General features: G+C 39.0%; 1 protein-coding gene across 2 annotated transcripts; it reads right to left on the reverse strand.

Annotated features, from left to right (window-relative positions):
- Positions 1-434: 434 nt before the first annotated feature.
- LOC120034879 (oocyte zinc finger protein XlCOF8.4-like) lies at positions 435-8,547 on the reverse strand. Of its 2 annotated transcripts, XM_038981533.1 has the most exons (3): positions 8,503-8,547; positions 4,320-4,444; positions 435-1,233 (listed from the first exon to the last, which is right to left on the reverse strand). In XM_038981533.1, the coding sequence occupies exons 1-3, from the start codon at positions 8,513-8,515 to the stop codon at positions 907-909; spliced, it is 465 nt and encodes a 154-aa protein (XP_038837461.1). In that variant the 5' UTR covers positions 8,516-8,547; the 3' UTR covers positions 435-906. The 2 variants fall into 2 exon arrangements, with proteins under 2 accessions (XP_038837461.1, XP_038837460.1); XM_038981532.1 differs by lacking the exon at positions 435-1,233 and having other exon boundaries at positions 3,388-4,444.
- Between the last annotated feature and the right edge of the window lie 6,648 nt (positions 8,548-15,195).

Below are 15,195 nucleotides of genomic sequence, written 5' to 3' on the forward strand. Positions count from 1 at the left end.
CAACACCCTAACTAAGGTGGTTAGTCTTTGAGCTCCCTCCTCTAGCCATTGTTTGGATTGTGTGCTGTCTTCACCACTTCTCGTGGTGACACCCATCCTGACCCATCTGTATTGGTGGGGTAACCATGAGGTAACTGAGAAAGGCTAGACCCAGGTCCAGGCTTTCTATGAACCCAGTCACCAGGCATTTGACAAGACTCTGAAGGAGAAGACAGACTTACTGAAAGACTCCCACCAGGGTAGTCTCCCACACACTCTCTGTGAAGGCTGAAGCCCAGGGTGACCTGCTCTGTTCATCATGGACACTGTGGTGTTTGTTTGTTCGTATCATAGGAACAGGAGGGACTATTTCTAGCGAACTGTTACTGTAGGACCTAAGCCTTCAGAGGGACCAAAAATCTTCCAAACGCCTACATTGTATCTTTTGTAGCCGGACCATTCAATTTATAGCGAAGGAGGAGCAATGCATTTTGGTGACATTATGAATGAATCAAACAGCCCTGGCCGCGCTTCGGGCTGCCGCTTACACAGAGACAGAAACAGCACAGACACAAATGTAACATACAGCATAAAATAATGCAACCAACAAAACAAAAACCACTGTTTACACAACCTACTGTAGCCTAACACCACTATCACACCATCACCAAAAGTAACAACAGTGACACATCAAAAGTGAGGCTCGTGGTGCTGAAAGGACAGCGACCGTAATACATGCGCACTCCATGGCTAAAAGAGAGCGCGGTTTTGGTCAAACACAGACACGGCAGATAGACAGCATCAAATAGTGTCAAAGAATAAGCAGCCTATTCACAAAAACATTCAAATCAATCTATATATCCTCTCTGAAGGCTTAGAAGGCCTTCAAGGTTCGCCACTGGTTCCCAGGATGACATGCTCTGATCATCATGGATATTGTGGTGTTTGTATCATAGGAACAGGAGGGTCTATCTCTATCAGCCCCAGGCCCTGCTTCATCCCTGCACTGAGACTGTGAAGAGAAGGGTCTGTTCTGCAGACTGGAGCCTCTGCCCCTTTGATGATGACCAAGACTGAAGATGTTCGGTCTACCTGTCCACTGGTTGTGTTCTGTGTGGTGGTGGTGGAGAGTCTCTGTATCTCGTAGTTCGGTCCTGGTTCCGACTCGGGAAGGAACAGCAACGACTCCTGATCCAGGCTCCTGATCCGGGGCCATGGTTTGTCACCAGCCACTTCAGAGATCCTGTCCCTGCCCTAAAAACAAATAGTACAGAAGAGCATATAAAGGTTTCTAAGTCTTTGCTGAACATGACATATTATAAAATGTTAACCACAGTAAGGCCCATCTCTAACAATGTGATTAAAGTACCTAACAATATGGAGTCATTGGAGTTTATTATAAAAAAATGTCCATATGTGTTGATTCAGGAATTAAGTATAACGTTTAGGTTCGACTGAGATAATGGAAACTCAGTACCTGCAATGATACAAAAATATCCAAGTCAGTCAGCACAGTGTCAATTTTGTATTTGATTTGAACAAAATGGTCATACATTCACGTAACCTGGTGTACAGTACTTTTATTGTACAAAACAATACATGACAAGTAGTAACTTTTCTTAGTATGGTAACACTTGACTTTTTAAGTAAATCTCGCTTTGATCAAAAACATTTTAGAATAGTTTTTGAAAAGATTCAACATTACACACATCTTCACTACTTTATGTCAAGTAAACATGAATTAAGGCACAATCACTTCCTCATAAAACACCAACATCAAACATGACAGGTTGTCACTTTTGATCAGTGAAGCATTTTTACAGACACCATCACCACCAACCATCACCTTATCATCTACTCTGCCTCATCATACTCATTCTTTCCTCAGTTCACCTCATCCAGTTCCCTACTACATCCAAAACCAACAGAATTAACTACAAACAAAGTAAAAAGTACTACAGTGCCTTCAGAAAGTATTCACACACCTTGAATTTTTCCACATTGTTGTGTTACAAAGTGGGATTAAAATGGATTTGTAATTTTTTGTCAATGATCTACTAAAAATACTGTCAAACATCAGTAAAAAAGAAAATAATTAGAAAACACTAATATACTGTTTCTACATTATATAAGTATTCAACCCCCTGAGTCAATACATGTTAGAATCACTTTTGGCAGCGATTACAGCTGTGAGTTTTTCTGGGTAAGTCTCTAAGAGCTTTCCACACCTGGATTGTGCAACATTTGCCCATTATTATTATTTTTTTATTCTTCAAGCTCTGTCAAATTGATTGTTGATCATTGCGAGACAACCATTTTCAGGTCTTGCCATAGATTTAAGCAGATTTAAGTCAAAACTGTAACTCGGCCACTCAGGAACATTTATTTTTTTCTTGGTAAGCAACTCCAGTGTAGATTTGGCCTTGTGTTTTAGGTTATTGTCCTAGTGAAAGGTGAATTAATCTCCAAGTGTCTGGTGGAAAGCAGACTGAGCCAGGTTTTCCTCTAGGATTTTGTCTGTGCTTAGCTCCATTCCGTTTCTTTTTTTATCCTGAAAAACTCCCCGTTCCTTAACAATTACAAGCATACCCATAACATGATGTAGCCAGCACTATGCTTGAAAATATAGAGAGTGGTACTCAGTAATGTGTTTTATTGGATTTGCCCCAAACATAACACTTCGTTTTCAAGACAAAAAGTTAATTGCTTTGTCAATTTATTTGAAAACAGTATGTATGTTTTGGAATGTTTAGGCTTCCTTCTTTTCACTCTGTCAGTCAGGTTAGTATTGTGGAGTAACTACAATGTTGTTGATCCATCCTCAGTTCTCACATCACAACCATTAAACTCTAACTATTTTAAAGTCACCATTGGCCTCATGGTGAAATCCCTGAGTGGTTTCCTTCCTCTCCGGAAACTGAGTTAGGAAGGACGCCTGTATCTTTGTAGTGACTGGGTGTATTGATACATCATTCAATGTGTAATTCATAACTTCACCATGCTCAGAAGGATATTCAATGTCTGCTTTTTTTATTTGTACCCATCTACCAATAGGTGCCCTTCTTTGCGAAGCATTGGAAAACCTCCCTAGTCTTTGTGGTTGAATCTGTTTGAAATTCACTGCTCGATTGAAGGACCTTAAAGATAATTGTATGTGTGGGGTACAGAGATGAGGTAGTCATAAAAAATGATGTTAAACACTATCACTGCACACAGAGTGAGTCCATGAAATTTATTATGAGACTTGTTAAGCACATGTTTACTCCTGATCTTATTTAGGCTTGCCATAACAAAGGGGTTGAATACTTACTCAAGATATTTCAGCTTTTCATTTTTTATTAATTTGTAAACATTTCTAAAAACATAATTACACTTTGAAATTATGGGATATTGTGTGTAGGCCAGTAACCAAAAAATCTAAATGTAATCAATTTTAAATACAGGCTGTAACAACAAAATGTGGAAAAATCAAGGGGTGTGAAAACCTTCTGAAGGCACTGTACATATTACTATACATGCGCTGTGTGCATTTTCTGTTGTGTCCTCAGGTAGCTCCTCTCTGAGAACCTCTTCCTGCAGTGCGTACAGGCGAACGACATCTATCCCGTATGGACCTTCAGGTGCATCTTCATATTGTGCTGGCGGGAGAACCTCTTCTCACACTGGGGGCAGCTGTACGGTTTCTCCCCTGTGTGGACCCTCAGGTGCCTCTTCAGGTTGGACGAGTCTGAAAAACTGACCCGGCACAGGTGGCAGCCGAAAGGTTTCCCCCCTGTGTGCATTCTCTGGTGGAGCTCCACCTGTTCGGGGAAACTGAAGACTTTCCCACAGAACGAAGACGGGAAGCACTTCTCTTTGGTGCTGACACCTTTACTGATTCCGTCTCTATTACCATCATTTGTCAATGGGCTTGTGTAGCCATTTAGTGTTTTGGCATTGTCCGAGGTCTGGTTTAACATTAGGAGAGTGTGAGGAGGACGAAGGCCAGGGAGTGTCTGTGTTGTCGCAGGGTCCATGTTCCAGTTTATAGATCCTATAGAAGGCAGGCTGAAGGCAGCACCTGTTAGGGGGTTAACCTGAGGCCCCGTCAGTCTCTCTGAATCACAACTATAGGAGCAGGACGGAGAATCACTCGCGGAGTCTGTGTCTGTTCTCTCCCGCTGCATACCGACATCTCCCTGTCCCCGCAGACAAAATCTACGCCTCGCCCTGGTCTCAGCCAGTCTGTTGTCATGAAGACTATGTTCGGTTGTTGTTTTGTGTTCGACTGTCTGTTTCTGGTTGTGGTAAACAGTGTTGTTCCCCAGTCCAGTGTTGAAGATGCTGTCCCATCCACTGACCTCCACTATGTCGCCTCTGGTCCGGGCCTGCTCAGTGATGTCATCCACTGGGCCCTTGGCACCCGTCTGGGTCTGGGAATCCAAGATGGCCGACCAGTCTTCTCTGTTATCCTCCTGCCAACCACCTGCAGGAAGCGTTTAGAAAATAGACTTTAAAAACATGGCAGAGTTTTTTTGAGTTAGTTACCTGGACCCGGTTTCCCAAAAGCATCAAAAGCACCAAATTCTTTTTCAATCTTCAATATAGAAATGCTACCAAAAAAAATGTATTAAAACTTGTTACAAATGATGGAGTCACGCATGATTCACCAAATGATATTTTGAAAGAGGAAGTAAAGTACTTTAAGAATATGTTTTCGTTTCAGGCTCCTCCATCTCCACTAACTGAAACTAATTGTATGGATTTTTTTCCTATTAATAATGTAAAATTAACATCTGTACAGAAAGACTCATGTGAAGGCCAAATTACAGAGGAGGAACTGCTTGATGCAATTGGGGCCTTTAAGGATGGGAAAACTCCAGGGCTGGATGGCATACCAGTGGAAGTATACAAAACTTTTTTTGATATACTCAAAGGACCATTATTAGCTTGTTTTAACCACTCCTATATAAATGGTAGATTATCAGACACGCAACAAGAAGGTCTGATATCGTTATTACTGAAACAGGACCCAAGTGGTATATATAAAGATCCAGTCCAATTAAAAAATTGGAGACCTCTTACACTTCAGTGTTGTGATGCAAAAATCCTAGCAAAATGCTTGGCGCATAGAATAAAAAAAGTTTTGTCAGATATTATTCATCCTAATCAGACAGGTTTTTTACATGGACGATACATTGGAGATAATATAAGGCAAGTACTGGAAACAATAGAACACTATGAAATATCGGGGACACCAGGTCTGGTTTTCATAGCTGATTTTGAAAAGGCTTTTGATAAAGTACGACTGGAGTTTATATATAAATGCCTAGAATATTTCAATTTTGGGGAATCTCTTATAAAATGGGTTAAAATTATGTATAGTAACCCTAGGTGTAAAATAGTAAATAATGGCTACATCTCAGAAAGTTTTAAACTATCTAGAGGAGTAAAACAAGGTTGTCCACTATCGGCATATCTATTTATTATTGCCATCGAAATGTTAGCTGTTAAAATTAGATCAAACATTAATATTAATGGATTAGAAATCCGTGGCTTAAAAACTAAGGTGTCATTGTACGCTGATGATTCATGTTTTCTTTTAAAACCACAACTAGAGTCTCTCCACGGCCTCATAGAGGATCTAGATACCTTTGCTATCCTCTCTGGATTAAAACCAAATTATGATAAATGTACCATATTACGTATTGGATCACTAAAAAATACACATTTTATATTGCCATGTAGTTTACCAATTAAATGGTCTGACGGAGATGTGGACATACTCGGTATAAAAATCCCAAAAGAAAGAAATGATCTCACTCCAATAAATTTTTATAGAAAGTTAGCAAAAATAGATAAGATCTTGCTACCATGGAAAGGAAAATACTTGTCTATTTGTGGAAAAATCACCCTGATTAACTCTTTAGTCATATCACAGTTTACCTATTTGCTTATGGTTTTGCCTACACCTAGTGACCTGCTTTTTAAATTATATGAACAAAAAATATTCCATTTTATTTGGAACGGCAAGCCAGATAAAATTAAAAGGGCCTATTTATATAACGAATATGAATTCGGAGGGCAGAAATTATTAAATATTAAAGCATTAGACCTCTCACTAAAGGCATCAGTCATACAAAAGTTATACTTAAATCCAAACTGGTTCTCTAGTAAATTGGTACGAATGTCTCATCCTATGTTCAAGAAGGGCCTTTTTCCCTTTATTCAGATTACACCTGCTCACTTTCGGTTGTTTGAAAAGGAAATAATCTCCAAAATATCCTTATTTTTTAAACAAGCCTTAGAAAGTTGGTTGCAGTTTCAGTTTAATCCACCTGAAGGGACGGAACAAATGGTACAACAAATGTTGTGGTTGAATTCAAATATAGTAATTGATAAAAAAACTGTGTTTATCGAGGAAATGTTTAGAAAAGGTATAATTTTTGTGAATGATATCATAAATAGGACTGGTGGAGTTATGTCACACATGCAGCTAACACAGACATATGGAAATGTCTGCTCTACCCAAAATTACAACCAATTAATTGCAGCATTACCACAAAAATGGAAGAGGCAAGTAGAAGGGGAAAAAAGTAAGGAACTTGTATGTCGGCCCTGTATTAAAGAACATAAATGGTTAAAGAAAAGTGTGATAAATAAAAACATATACCAATTTCATTTAAGGACCAAAAAACTGACAGCTGTGCCATATAAATTGCAAAATAGTTGGGAAGAGATTTTCGATGTACCCATTCCATGGCACATGGTTTATGAATTGATACGCAAAACAACGCCGGATTCAAAACTTCGAATTTTTCAATTTAAATTACTGTACAAAATTCTTGCAACTAATAGAATGTTATATATATGGGGTATACAATCTTCCCAGCTCTGCAGATTCTGTTGTGAGGAGGCAGAGTCATTAGATCATTTATTTTGGTATTGTCCATATGTAGCTCGTTTTTGGTCACAGGTCCAGGAATGGCTGAAGAATTGCAACATTTGCCTAGAACTAACGCTACAGATAGCAATACTGGGGGATTTGAAAAGCCATAGTCAATCAATCAATAATATAATAATTATTTTAGCAAAAATGTTTATTTTTAATTTACAATCTGTAGAAGCTATGAGAATAGGAAGGTTCAAATCTTTTGTGAAGCATCACAGCACAGTTGAAAAATATATGGCAAATAAAAATCCGAAATGGATGATGTTGGAAGATAGATGGGAAGGGTTGAGTGGAACTGAAGGGTGGGACTAATAACAAGATAAACAATGTAGGGCATACGGGATCTGTGAAATGTGTATAGGTGCGGAGCTTTTGTGAAATAGCACAGTTACAAGTGGAAATAAAATTGGATGGACAACAGAAATAGAGGAAGGACTAAGAACAAACAAGAGAGAACTATTATAAAGTAGTCTGTGTCTGTAAAATAGGTATAAGATGTATAAATTGAAGGTAAAAGCAGAAGTGTTTATTAGTTTACTCCAATTGGGGGAGCGGTGGTAGGGTTGCGGGGAATAATAATAAAGGTATATTCTTTAAAAAAGTATGTATGTCTATATAGGTATGTGTATGTATATATGTATATATGTATGCATGCGTGTATGGATATATATATTTACCCAAAAAAATATGGGGGATTGGAAATGATGCAGACAATTACATTGGAAGCAACATTCTTTCCGCAATATTAAGCTGATCCACCCCAAAAAAAAAAAAAAAAGGCTACGTTCACCGTTAGAACCTTCGTATGAGCATCGTTAATCTGTTTCCCGAAACCATCATTACTAAAGTTGCTCTTGAAAACGCTCGTTATTTAACGACTGCCTCAGACCACTTGTAGAACAGCTAAGTACGTCGCTTTTTTTGCCCATCCGCATCACTTTATACACAGAATCAAGATGTTTATCGGTCTTTCTGTGACAGCCGATAACTTCAGAACGAATGTGACAGTGACTACAAAACTACAAATACAAAGTTGCTCATTTCTTTGCATAACAAGCGAAGGATATAAAGATGCTTCAAATGAAAACCCAGATGACTGTATTAAAATAAATACAGTAGGCCTATAGGCTACAGAGACCTGTATTTTGAATGTTTAGTTTTATTTAGCTATTTGTATACTACTGTCTGTCATTTTTGCCTCAATATATTTCATGATGTGTAACATGTGCGCAACGATGTTCCAAACCTTGATCTAGTGCATTATTATAGGGTACGCATTAGAATAAGCCACCTCAATATTTGTAGCCATAGTTGATACTATCTCTAGGAGCTGATCCGTCGTCAGTATTGTGGAATAATTCAAATGTTAAAGGTAAGATTGGAAAGGGAGAACAAAAAACTTGTAAGCCTAAGTTCCATCGCTATAGGGAAATCAGGTCATGTTCATTCATTATAATGTGTGTTTTTGTATGTAAACATGTTGCATTAACTTCATTATCAAGAATTTAAAAAATAATAATAATAGCCAGGTGCATCACTATTCCCATTGAAGATCTATTACTGTATGTAGGTTATATGTATGTCCCCCTCACCTTGCTCCCCCATCTTTAGTCCACTCAGCAGGTCAATGCTCTCTGGTCCGTCTTCTATTGTCTCCTCTTTGACCAGCAGCAGATCAGGCTTCCCATCCTCCTTGTCTACTGACTGTAAGAGATACAGAGTGAGAGGATGTTGGATCAAGACATCTGATATGAGCACCCTGCTATGACCATCTTCTGATTGGGCAATGAGGGATTGCTATGAGTACTACGCAAACATGTTAGTTGATTTGATACTATACAAATGTACACTGAACAAAAATATAAAAACGCAACATGGAACCATTTCAAAGATTTTACGTTGTTACAGTTCAAATAAGGAAATCAGTCAATTGAAATAAATTCATTAGGCCCTAATCTATGGATTTCACATGGCTGGTAATACAGATATGCATATGTTGGTCACAGATACCTTAAAAACATGTAGGGGCATGGATAAGAAAACCAGTCAGTATCTGGTGTGACCACCATTTGCCTCGTGCAGCGCGACATCTCCTTCACATAGAGTTGATCAGGCTGTTGATTGTGGCCTATGGAATGTTGTCCCACTCCTTTTCAATGGCTGTGCAAAGTTGCTGGATATTGGCGGGAACTGGAACACATTTTCATACACGTCGATCCAGAGCATCACAACCATGCTAAATGGGTGACATGTCTGGTGAGTATGCAGGCCATGGAAGAACTGGGAAAGAACAGGAACTGTGTACAGTTCCTTGTGACATGGGGTTGCGTATTATCATGCTGAAACATGAGGTGATGGAGGCGGATGAATGGCACGACAATGGGCCTCAGGATCTCGTCACGGCATCTCTGTGCATTCAAATTGCCATTGATAAAATGCAATTGTGTTCATTGTATGTAGCTTATGCCTGCCCACACCATAACTATCATGAGGCACTCCGTTCAGAACGTTGACATCAGCAAACCGCTCGCCCACACGATGCCATCTGCCCAGTACAGTTGAAACCGGGATTCGTGCGTGAAGAGCAAACTTCTCCAGCGTGCCAGTGGCCATCAAAGAAGAGCATTTGCCCACTAAAGTTGGTTATGACGCCGAACTGCAGTCAGATTAAGACCCTGGTGAGGACGATGAGCAGATGAGCTTCCCTGAAACAGTTTGACAGTTTTTGCAGAAACACTGGTGCAAACCCAGTTTCATCAGTTGTCCAGGTGGCTGGTCTCAGACGATCCTTCAGGTGAAGAAGCCAGATGTGGAGGTCCTGGGCTGGCGTGGTTACACATGGTCTGCGGTTGTGAGGCCGGTTGGACGTAGTGGCAAATTTTCTCAAATGGAGGTGGCTGATAGTAGAGAAATGAACATTCAATTATCTGGCAACAGCTCTAATGGACATTCCTGCAATCACATTTAAGAGTGGCCTTTTGTCCCCAGCACAAGGTGCACCTGTGTAATGAACATGCTGTTTAATCAGCTTATTGATATGCCACACCTGTCAGGTGGATGGAATATCTTGGCAAGGGAGAAATGCTCACTAACAGGGATGTAAAGAAATGTATGCACATTTGAGAGAATGACGTTTTTTTGTGCATATGGAAAATTTCAGGGATCTTTTATTTCAGCTCATTAAAACATGGCATCAACACGAAGCTTACTTAGGTCCCCAGCACAGTTGAGCCAGTCACGTGTTTGTTTGTAAATAGCACAACAGGAGAAAGCGGGAGCAGGTAAGTCCAGCTGTGTATTGACATGGGTCGCGTTTTATATTTAAAGGTAACTGGGAGTTTTTTTGTTGCATCAAGAGAGTGATCAGGGACGTGCAATTATAGTTTTTCTAAACAGAAAATACATTAGAGCAAGACATTCGGCAGAAAATAGCTTAATTTTCATCAGATGACAACAGAAGTGCAACACTATTTGACTGGCAGCCACACAAGTAAATGGACTTTAAATTGACTTTTTTTCTACCAAAAACGATGGATGGCCAATATCTTTCTAATGTTTAGACCTATCATAGAAAGAATGTAGCTAGCTACATGTCTTAATATTTTGCTTAAAGTGAATCTAGCATTTTACCACCAAGAAATGTACCGGAGAAAAAAAAGCTACACATCAGTCTGAGTACTGTCTGCCTGTTCGTGAATTCTCATTCAAGAGGAGTTGCAACTGAAGTACAAAATTGCTCTGATGCCGAGCACAAATTACAATAAGAAGCATTTTAGATCTGCGTTTACAAAACGCAGCAAGATATTTCTTATGCGTTGTTTTTTTCCCTGCGTAAAAAAAAACTGCATTTTGCGTTAACACGACCCCTAGTTTAACTTGCTAAATCAGTGTCTGTTTTAATAAGGTGGTGGGGCATCATATTGTGTTAGCTTTCTGTCGTGTTTGAGAAGTCAAAGCCATTTGGATTAGTTATCTGTACAGATGCCACTGTTATCTTGATTTCCTTGCATTTCTCTCTTCTCATAGCAGGCAGGCCCGTTAGACTCCACACATACACAGTTGTAGACATGCTGCTTGAGAGCCAGTACTGTATGTATCAAAACTTTGTTCATTTGCATAATGTCTCTCATTCACATTTACTTGTAAATGTCCAAACTCAAAACAAAAAAACTAAAAAATCGGTATGTTTAACTTCATGAGCTGGATTGCCTGTCTTTGCAATTCGTTTATTTTCGTTTGCGCTTGTTAGCTAATGTTATCAGCCTCCATGGAAATTCGCTATTAATTGTGACAATTTTGTGAGAATTCTGGTAATAGACACCCAATGGGCTTTTATTTGTTTGTTTCCTGGGTTGAGAGGACAGTATGACAATATGAACATGTGGATACCGCCCAACCCTATCTAAGTGTAGGGAATCGTTGTACCATCTAAACCGCTGTGAAATATCTTGTCAATAACCAAAAAGTATTTCCAGCTGGTGTACAAAACCGAAAGTTAAAGACGCAAAAATTTAACTTTTGAACGCGAAGCATAAAATTAGTGCACATAGAAAAGATCTACCGCTTATTAGACTTGCTTTCAATAAGAATGACAGATCTATAACTGTCATTTCTATGTGAATTTGGTGGGGTCGCCCAAAAATGTACATAATGCAGTATTGATGGTTTGATGATTGAAAGGCATTGTCACACCCTGGCCTTAGTTATCTTTGTTTTCATTATTATTTTAGTTAGGTCAGGGTGTGACATGGGGAAGTATGTGTTTTTGTATTGTCTAGGGCACAGGTGTCAAACTCATTCCACGGAGGGCCGAGTGTCTGCGGGTTTTCGCTCCTCCCTTGTACTTGATTGATGAATTAACATCACTAATTAGTTAGGAACTCCCCACACCTGGTTGTCTAGGGCTTTATTGAAAGGAAAAACCAAAAACCTGCAGACACTAGGCCCTCCGTGGAATGAGTTTGACACCCCTGGTCTAGGGTGTTGTTTGGTTTAGGGGGTTAAGTAGAGTAGATGGTTTAGTGTTCAGTGTAGGTGTCTAGGAAAGTCTATGGTTGCCTGAATTGGTTCTCAATTAGAGACAGCTGGTTATTGTTGTCTCTGATTGGGAGCCATATTTAAGGCAGCCATAGGCTTTAGCTGGTTGTGGGTAATTGTCTATGTGTAGTGTTTGTGTCAGCACTATTTATATGTATGGCTTCACGGTCGTCAGTTTGTTATTTTGTTAGTTTTTGTATAGTTGTTCGTTTCTTGTTTTTTCTCTCTTCTATAATAAAAGAAGATGTATTTTGCACACGCTGCGCCTTGGTCCTCTCTCTCTTGTCAAGACGATCGTGACAGGCATGGACTTTCAACATGGTGTGTTTACCCATCCCCACTGTAGTTACAGAATTACTTAATTGTTGTTAAACCCATCATGGTGTAAATAAATATGATGTGGGCAATAACAAGTCAGCTATGATAAACAAAAAAAATCAGACAAACCTGACTAAACTATTTTGACAAGTACAGTAGGTGTTTGTTAGTGTGTGGGTATGTGTAGGTATATTTAGTAAGTGTATATTGGTTATAAAGCGCTGTCAGGTGTTTGCAGAATAGGGTGAGATCAGATGTGATGTATACTAAAGAGTCTCACTGAAAGTCTTAGAATGAAAAGTCCCATTTTGTGTTTATTAACCCTTTCCACTCACAGCCCGTCATTCCGTGTACGGGTTGAAAATACATGATTTTGTCATTGATAAACACCTAAATTGGAATGCAGTGGCTGTACAGTAACATGCTATATATGACGTCAGAGCTCCGCTTCCCATCACTGTATGAGATTTGACTGACATCCGTTATAAACTTGAGCACTGCGCAACAAGATGTCCCCATCCCACCTGTTAATTGGGTTACTTTAGCACATTTGTTGTTGTCTGAGTGAGGGGGATGCTGGGAATTGAGTCAATGTGTTCAGAAAGATGAGACGTTGAGGATTATAATAACTACCACTGATGTTATACGAGCAAACCACACACCTGTGTCCAAATGTGTACTTCACATTTCCATTTTTGAAAACATGTCATTTACAGTATCAACGTTTATGATCGCTATGTTTGATCCACAGTTACAAGGATGACATGCGTTAAACCCTGGGTTGTCCTGAACACAATGAGCCTGTGTTTGTCGTATTGTGAAGAACATTAGCCGCGGAACACGCACTTGAATACACTCATGACTCCATTCTATGTGCATTCACAGATTGACATTTCAGAGCCATAAGGTTCTATCAGGGTTCAGCCATATCAGGCATAGCATGTTACAAATATTTCATTTGAAAAGTACATATATGTAATGACTAAATTAAGAGAATATCATTCTTTCTAATCCCATCAATATATGAATTCATGTTCATCACACATTTTGTTAAAGCGATAGTTTACTAAAGTGACAAATACACCATATCCTATGGAGAACGAGCAAAAGCTAAAGCTTAGCTCTGGATGAGAAACTGATGTTTTTTGGGTCTGACACCCACAATCAAACTACAGTCAAACTATCAATACATTTCGTAACTTTGCAATTTTTGTGAAATACCCCTTCCATGGAGGTTTTCGTATTGAAAAACAGCAATGCCTCTAATGGGCCTTAACAACCTCTTAAAGATCCTCCCCCTTTTTTCAATTTTCACCTAAAATGACATACCCAAATCTAACTGCCTGTAGCTCAGGCCCTGAAGCAAGGATATGCATATTCTTGGTACCATTTGAAAGGAAACACTTTGAAGTTTGTGGAAATGTTAAAGGAATGGAACACAATAGATCTGGTAAAAGAAAAAAGTTATTTTGTATTTTTTTGTACCATCATCTTTGAAATGCAAGACAAAGGCCATAATGTATTAGTCCAGCCCAGGTGCAATTTAGATTTTGGCCACTCAATGGCAGCAGTGTATGTGCAAAGTTTCAGACTGATCCAATTAACCATTTGATTTCTGTTAAAAATGTATAAAGACTGCCCAAATGTGCCTCATTTGTTTATTAATAACTTCGTTCAAAATGGTGCACTCTCAAACAATAGCACGGTATTCTTTCACTTTAATAGCTACTGTAATTTGGACAGTGCAGTAGGATGAACAAGAATTTAAGCTTTCTGACAATATCAGATATGTCTATGTCCTGGGGGAAATGTATTGTCACTTACAATCTCATGAGCCTACGTTAGCTCAATCGTCCCGTAGACAGGACACCGATCCCGAAGTTAAACATGCTCTAAGGCACCTGTATTTATTTGTAAACAGCTTAAATTATGGCCATTCTTCTGAAAAAGCCTAAGTAATTAATTGAAAAAGAGGACCAGAACCTATGATATGAATAATCAATGACTTGGCCCTATAAGGTTCTATCTGCAAAATGTTTGGATTATTTTTCATAAATCCCAGAACTGTTTTTTGGTGTCTTTCATGACCTAATAAGTGAATCATCATACATACAATGATGTTTTATTGACAGCACATCATTGTGTGATTCAAAGATGTTTGCAAAGATATCACCTTTTCTTTATCACAATTCTGACATCACACATGTGAAGGACCACCTAAAGAGCAACTATGTGAATAACACATTTTTGACCAAAATGTGAGAACCTTTATAGTCCCAAGGTCTCAAATTGTGTGATGGTGGGGACGCAGGGTTGTGTTCCAAACAAAAAACTGCAAGTGTGCTTGCTTCAGTTCCTCAATGGCAATGCTAGCAGAGCTCAAATAAGCCATAATGTCATAAAAGTGCATTGAAATTACTTCAGAACAATGCACACTTCTTTAAAACCAGTTAGACCTCTCACTCAATCTAGAAGAAAAAAGAAACGCACACCTATGTAGGCGAGGTGCTGGCTAGCGGAGTAGAAAACTAGAAAATAAAGGAGAGCCGCACACTCTAGGAGCTCAGATGCAAAAATATTTAATTACCAACGTTTCGACAGGCAAGCTGTCTTCATCAGGGTACAATCACATTTTTGTACCCTGATGAAGACAGCTTGCCTGTCGAAACGTTGGTAATTAAATATTTTTGCATCTGAGCTCCTAGAGTGTGCGGCTCTCCTTTATTTTCTAGACCTCTCACTCAAACCATTTTTGTTACTTATCTTGCTCCTACTCCAAAATTACAATGAGTATTCATATTATGTTACTGAATGTTTCCAGAGTATTTTCAGATTTTGTTATTGACAAACGCCATGAAAAGTACAGTAAATGTCCAATGCACATAAAATCAACAGTGTAATGTTTGGATTCAGTCTTGTCAGGTGAACTG

The sequence above is a fragment of the Salvelinus namaycush genome, chromosome 42, assembly GCF_016432855.1.
Source record: "Salvelinus namaycush isolate Seneca chromosome 42, SaNama_1.0, whole genome shotgun sequence".
Taxonomy (NCBI): Eukaryota; Metazoa; Chordata; class Actinopteri; order Salmoniformes; family Salmonidae; genus Salvelinus; species Salvelinus namaycush.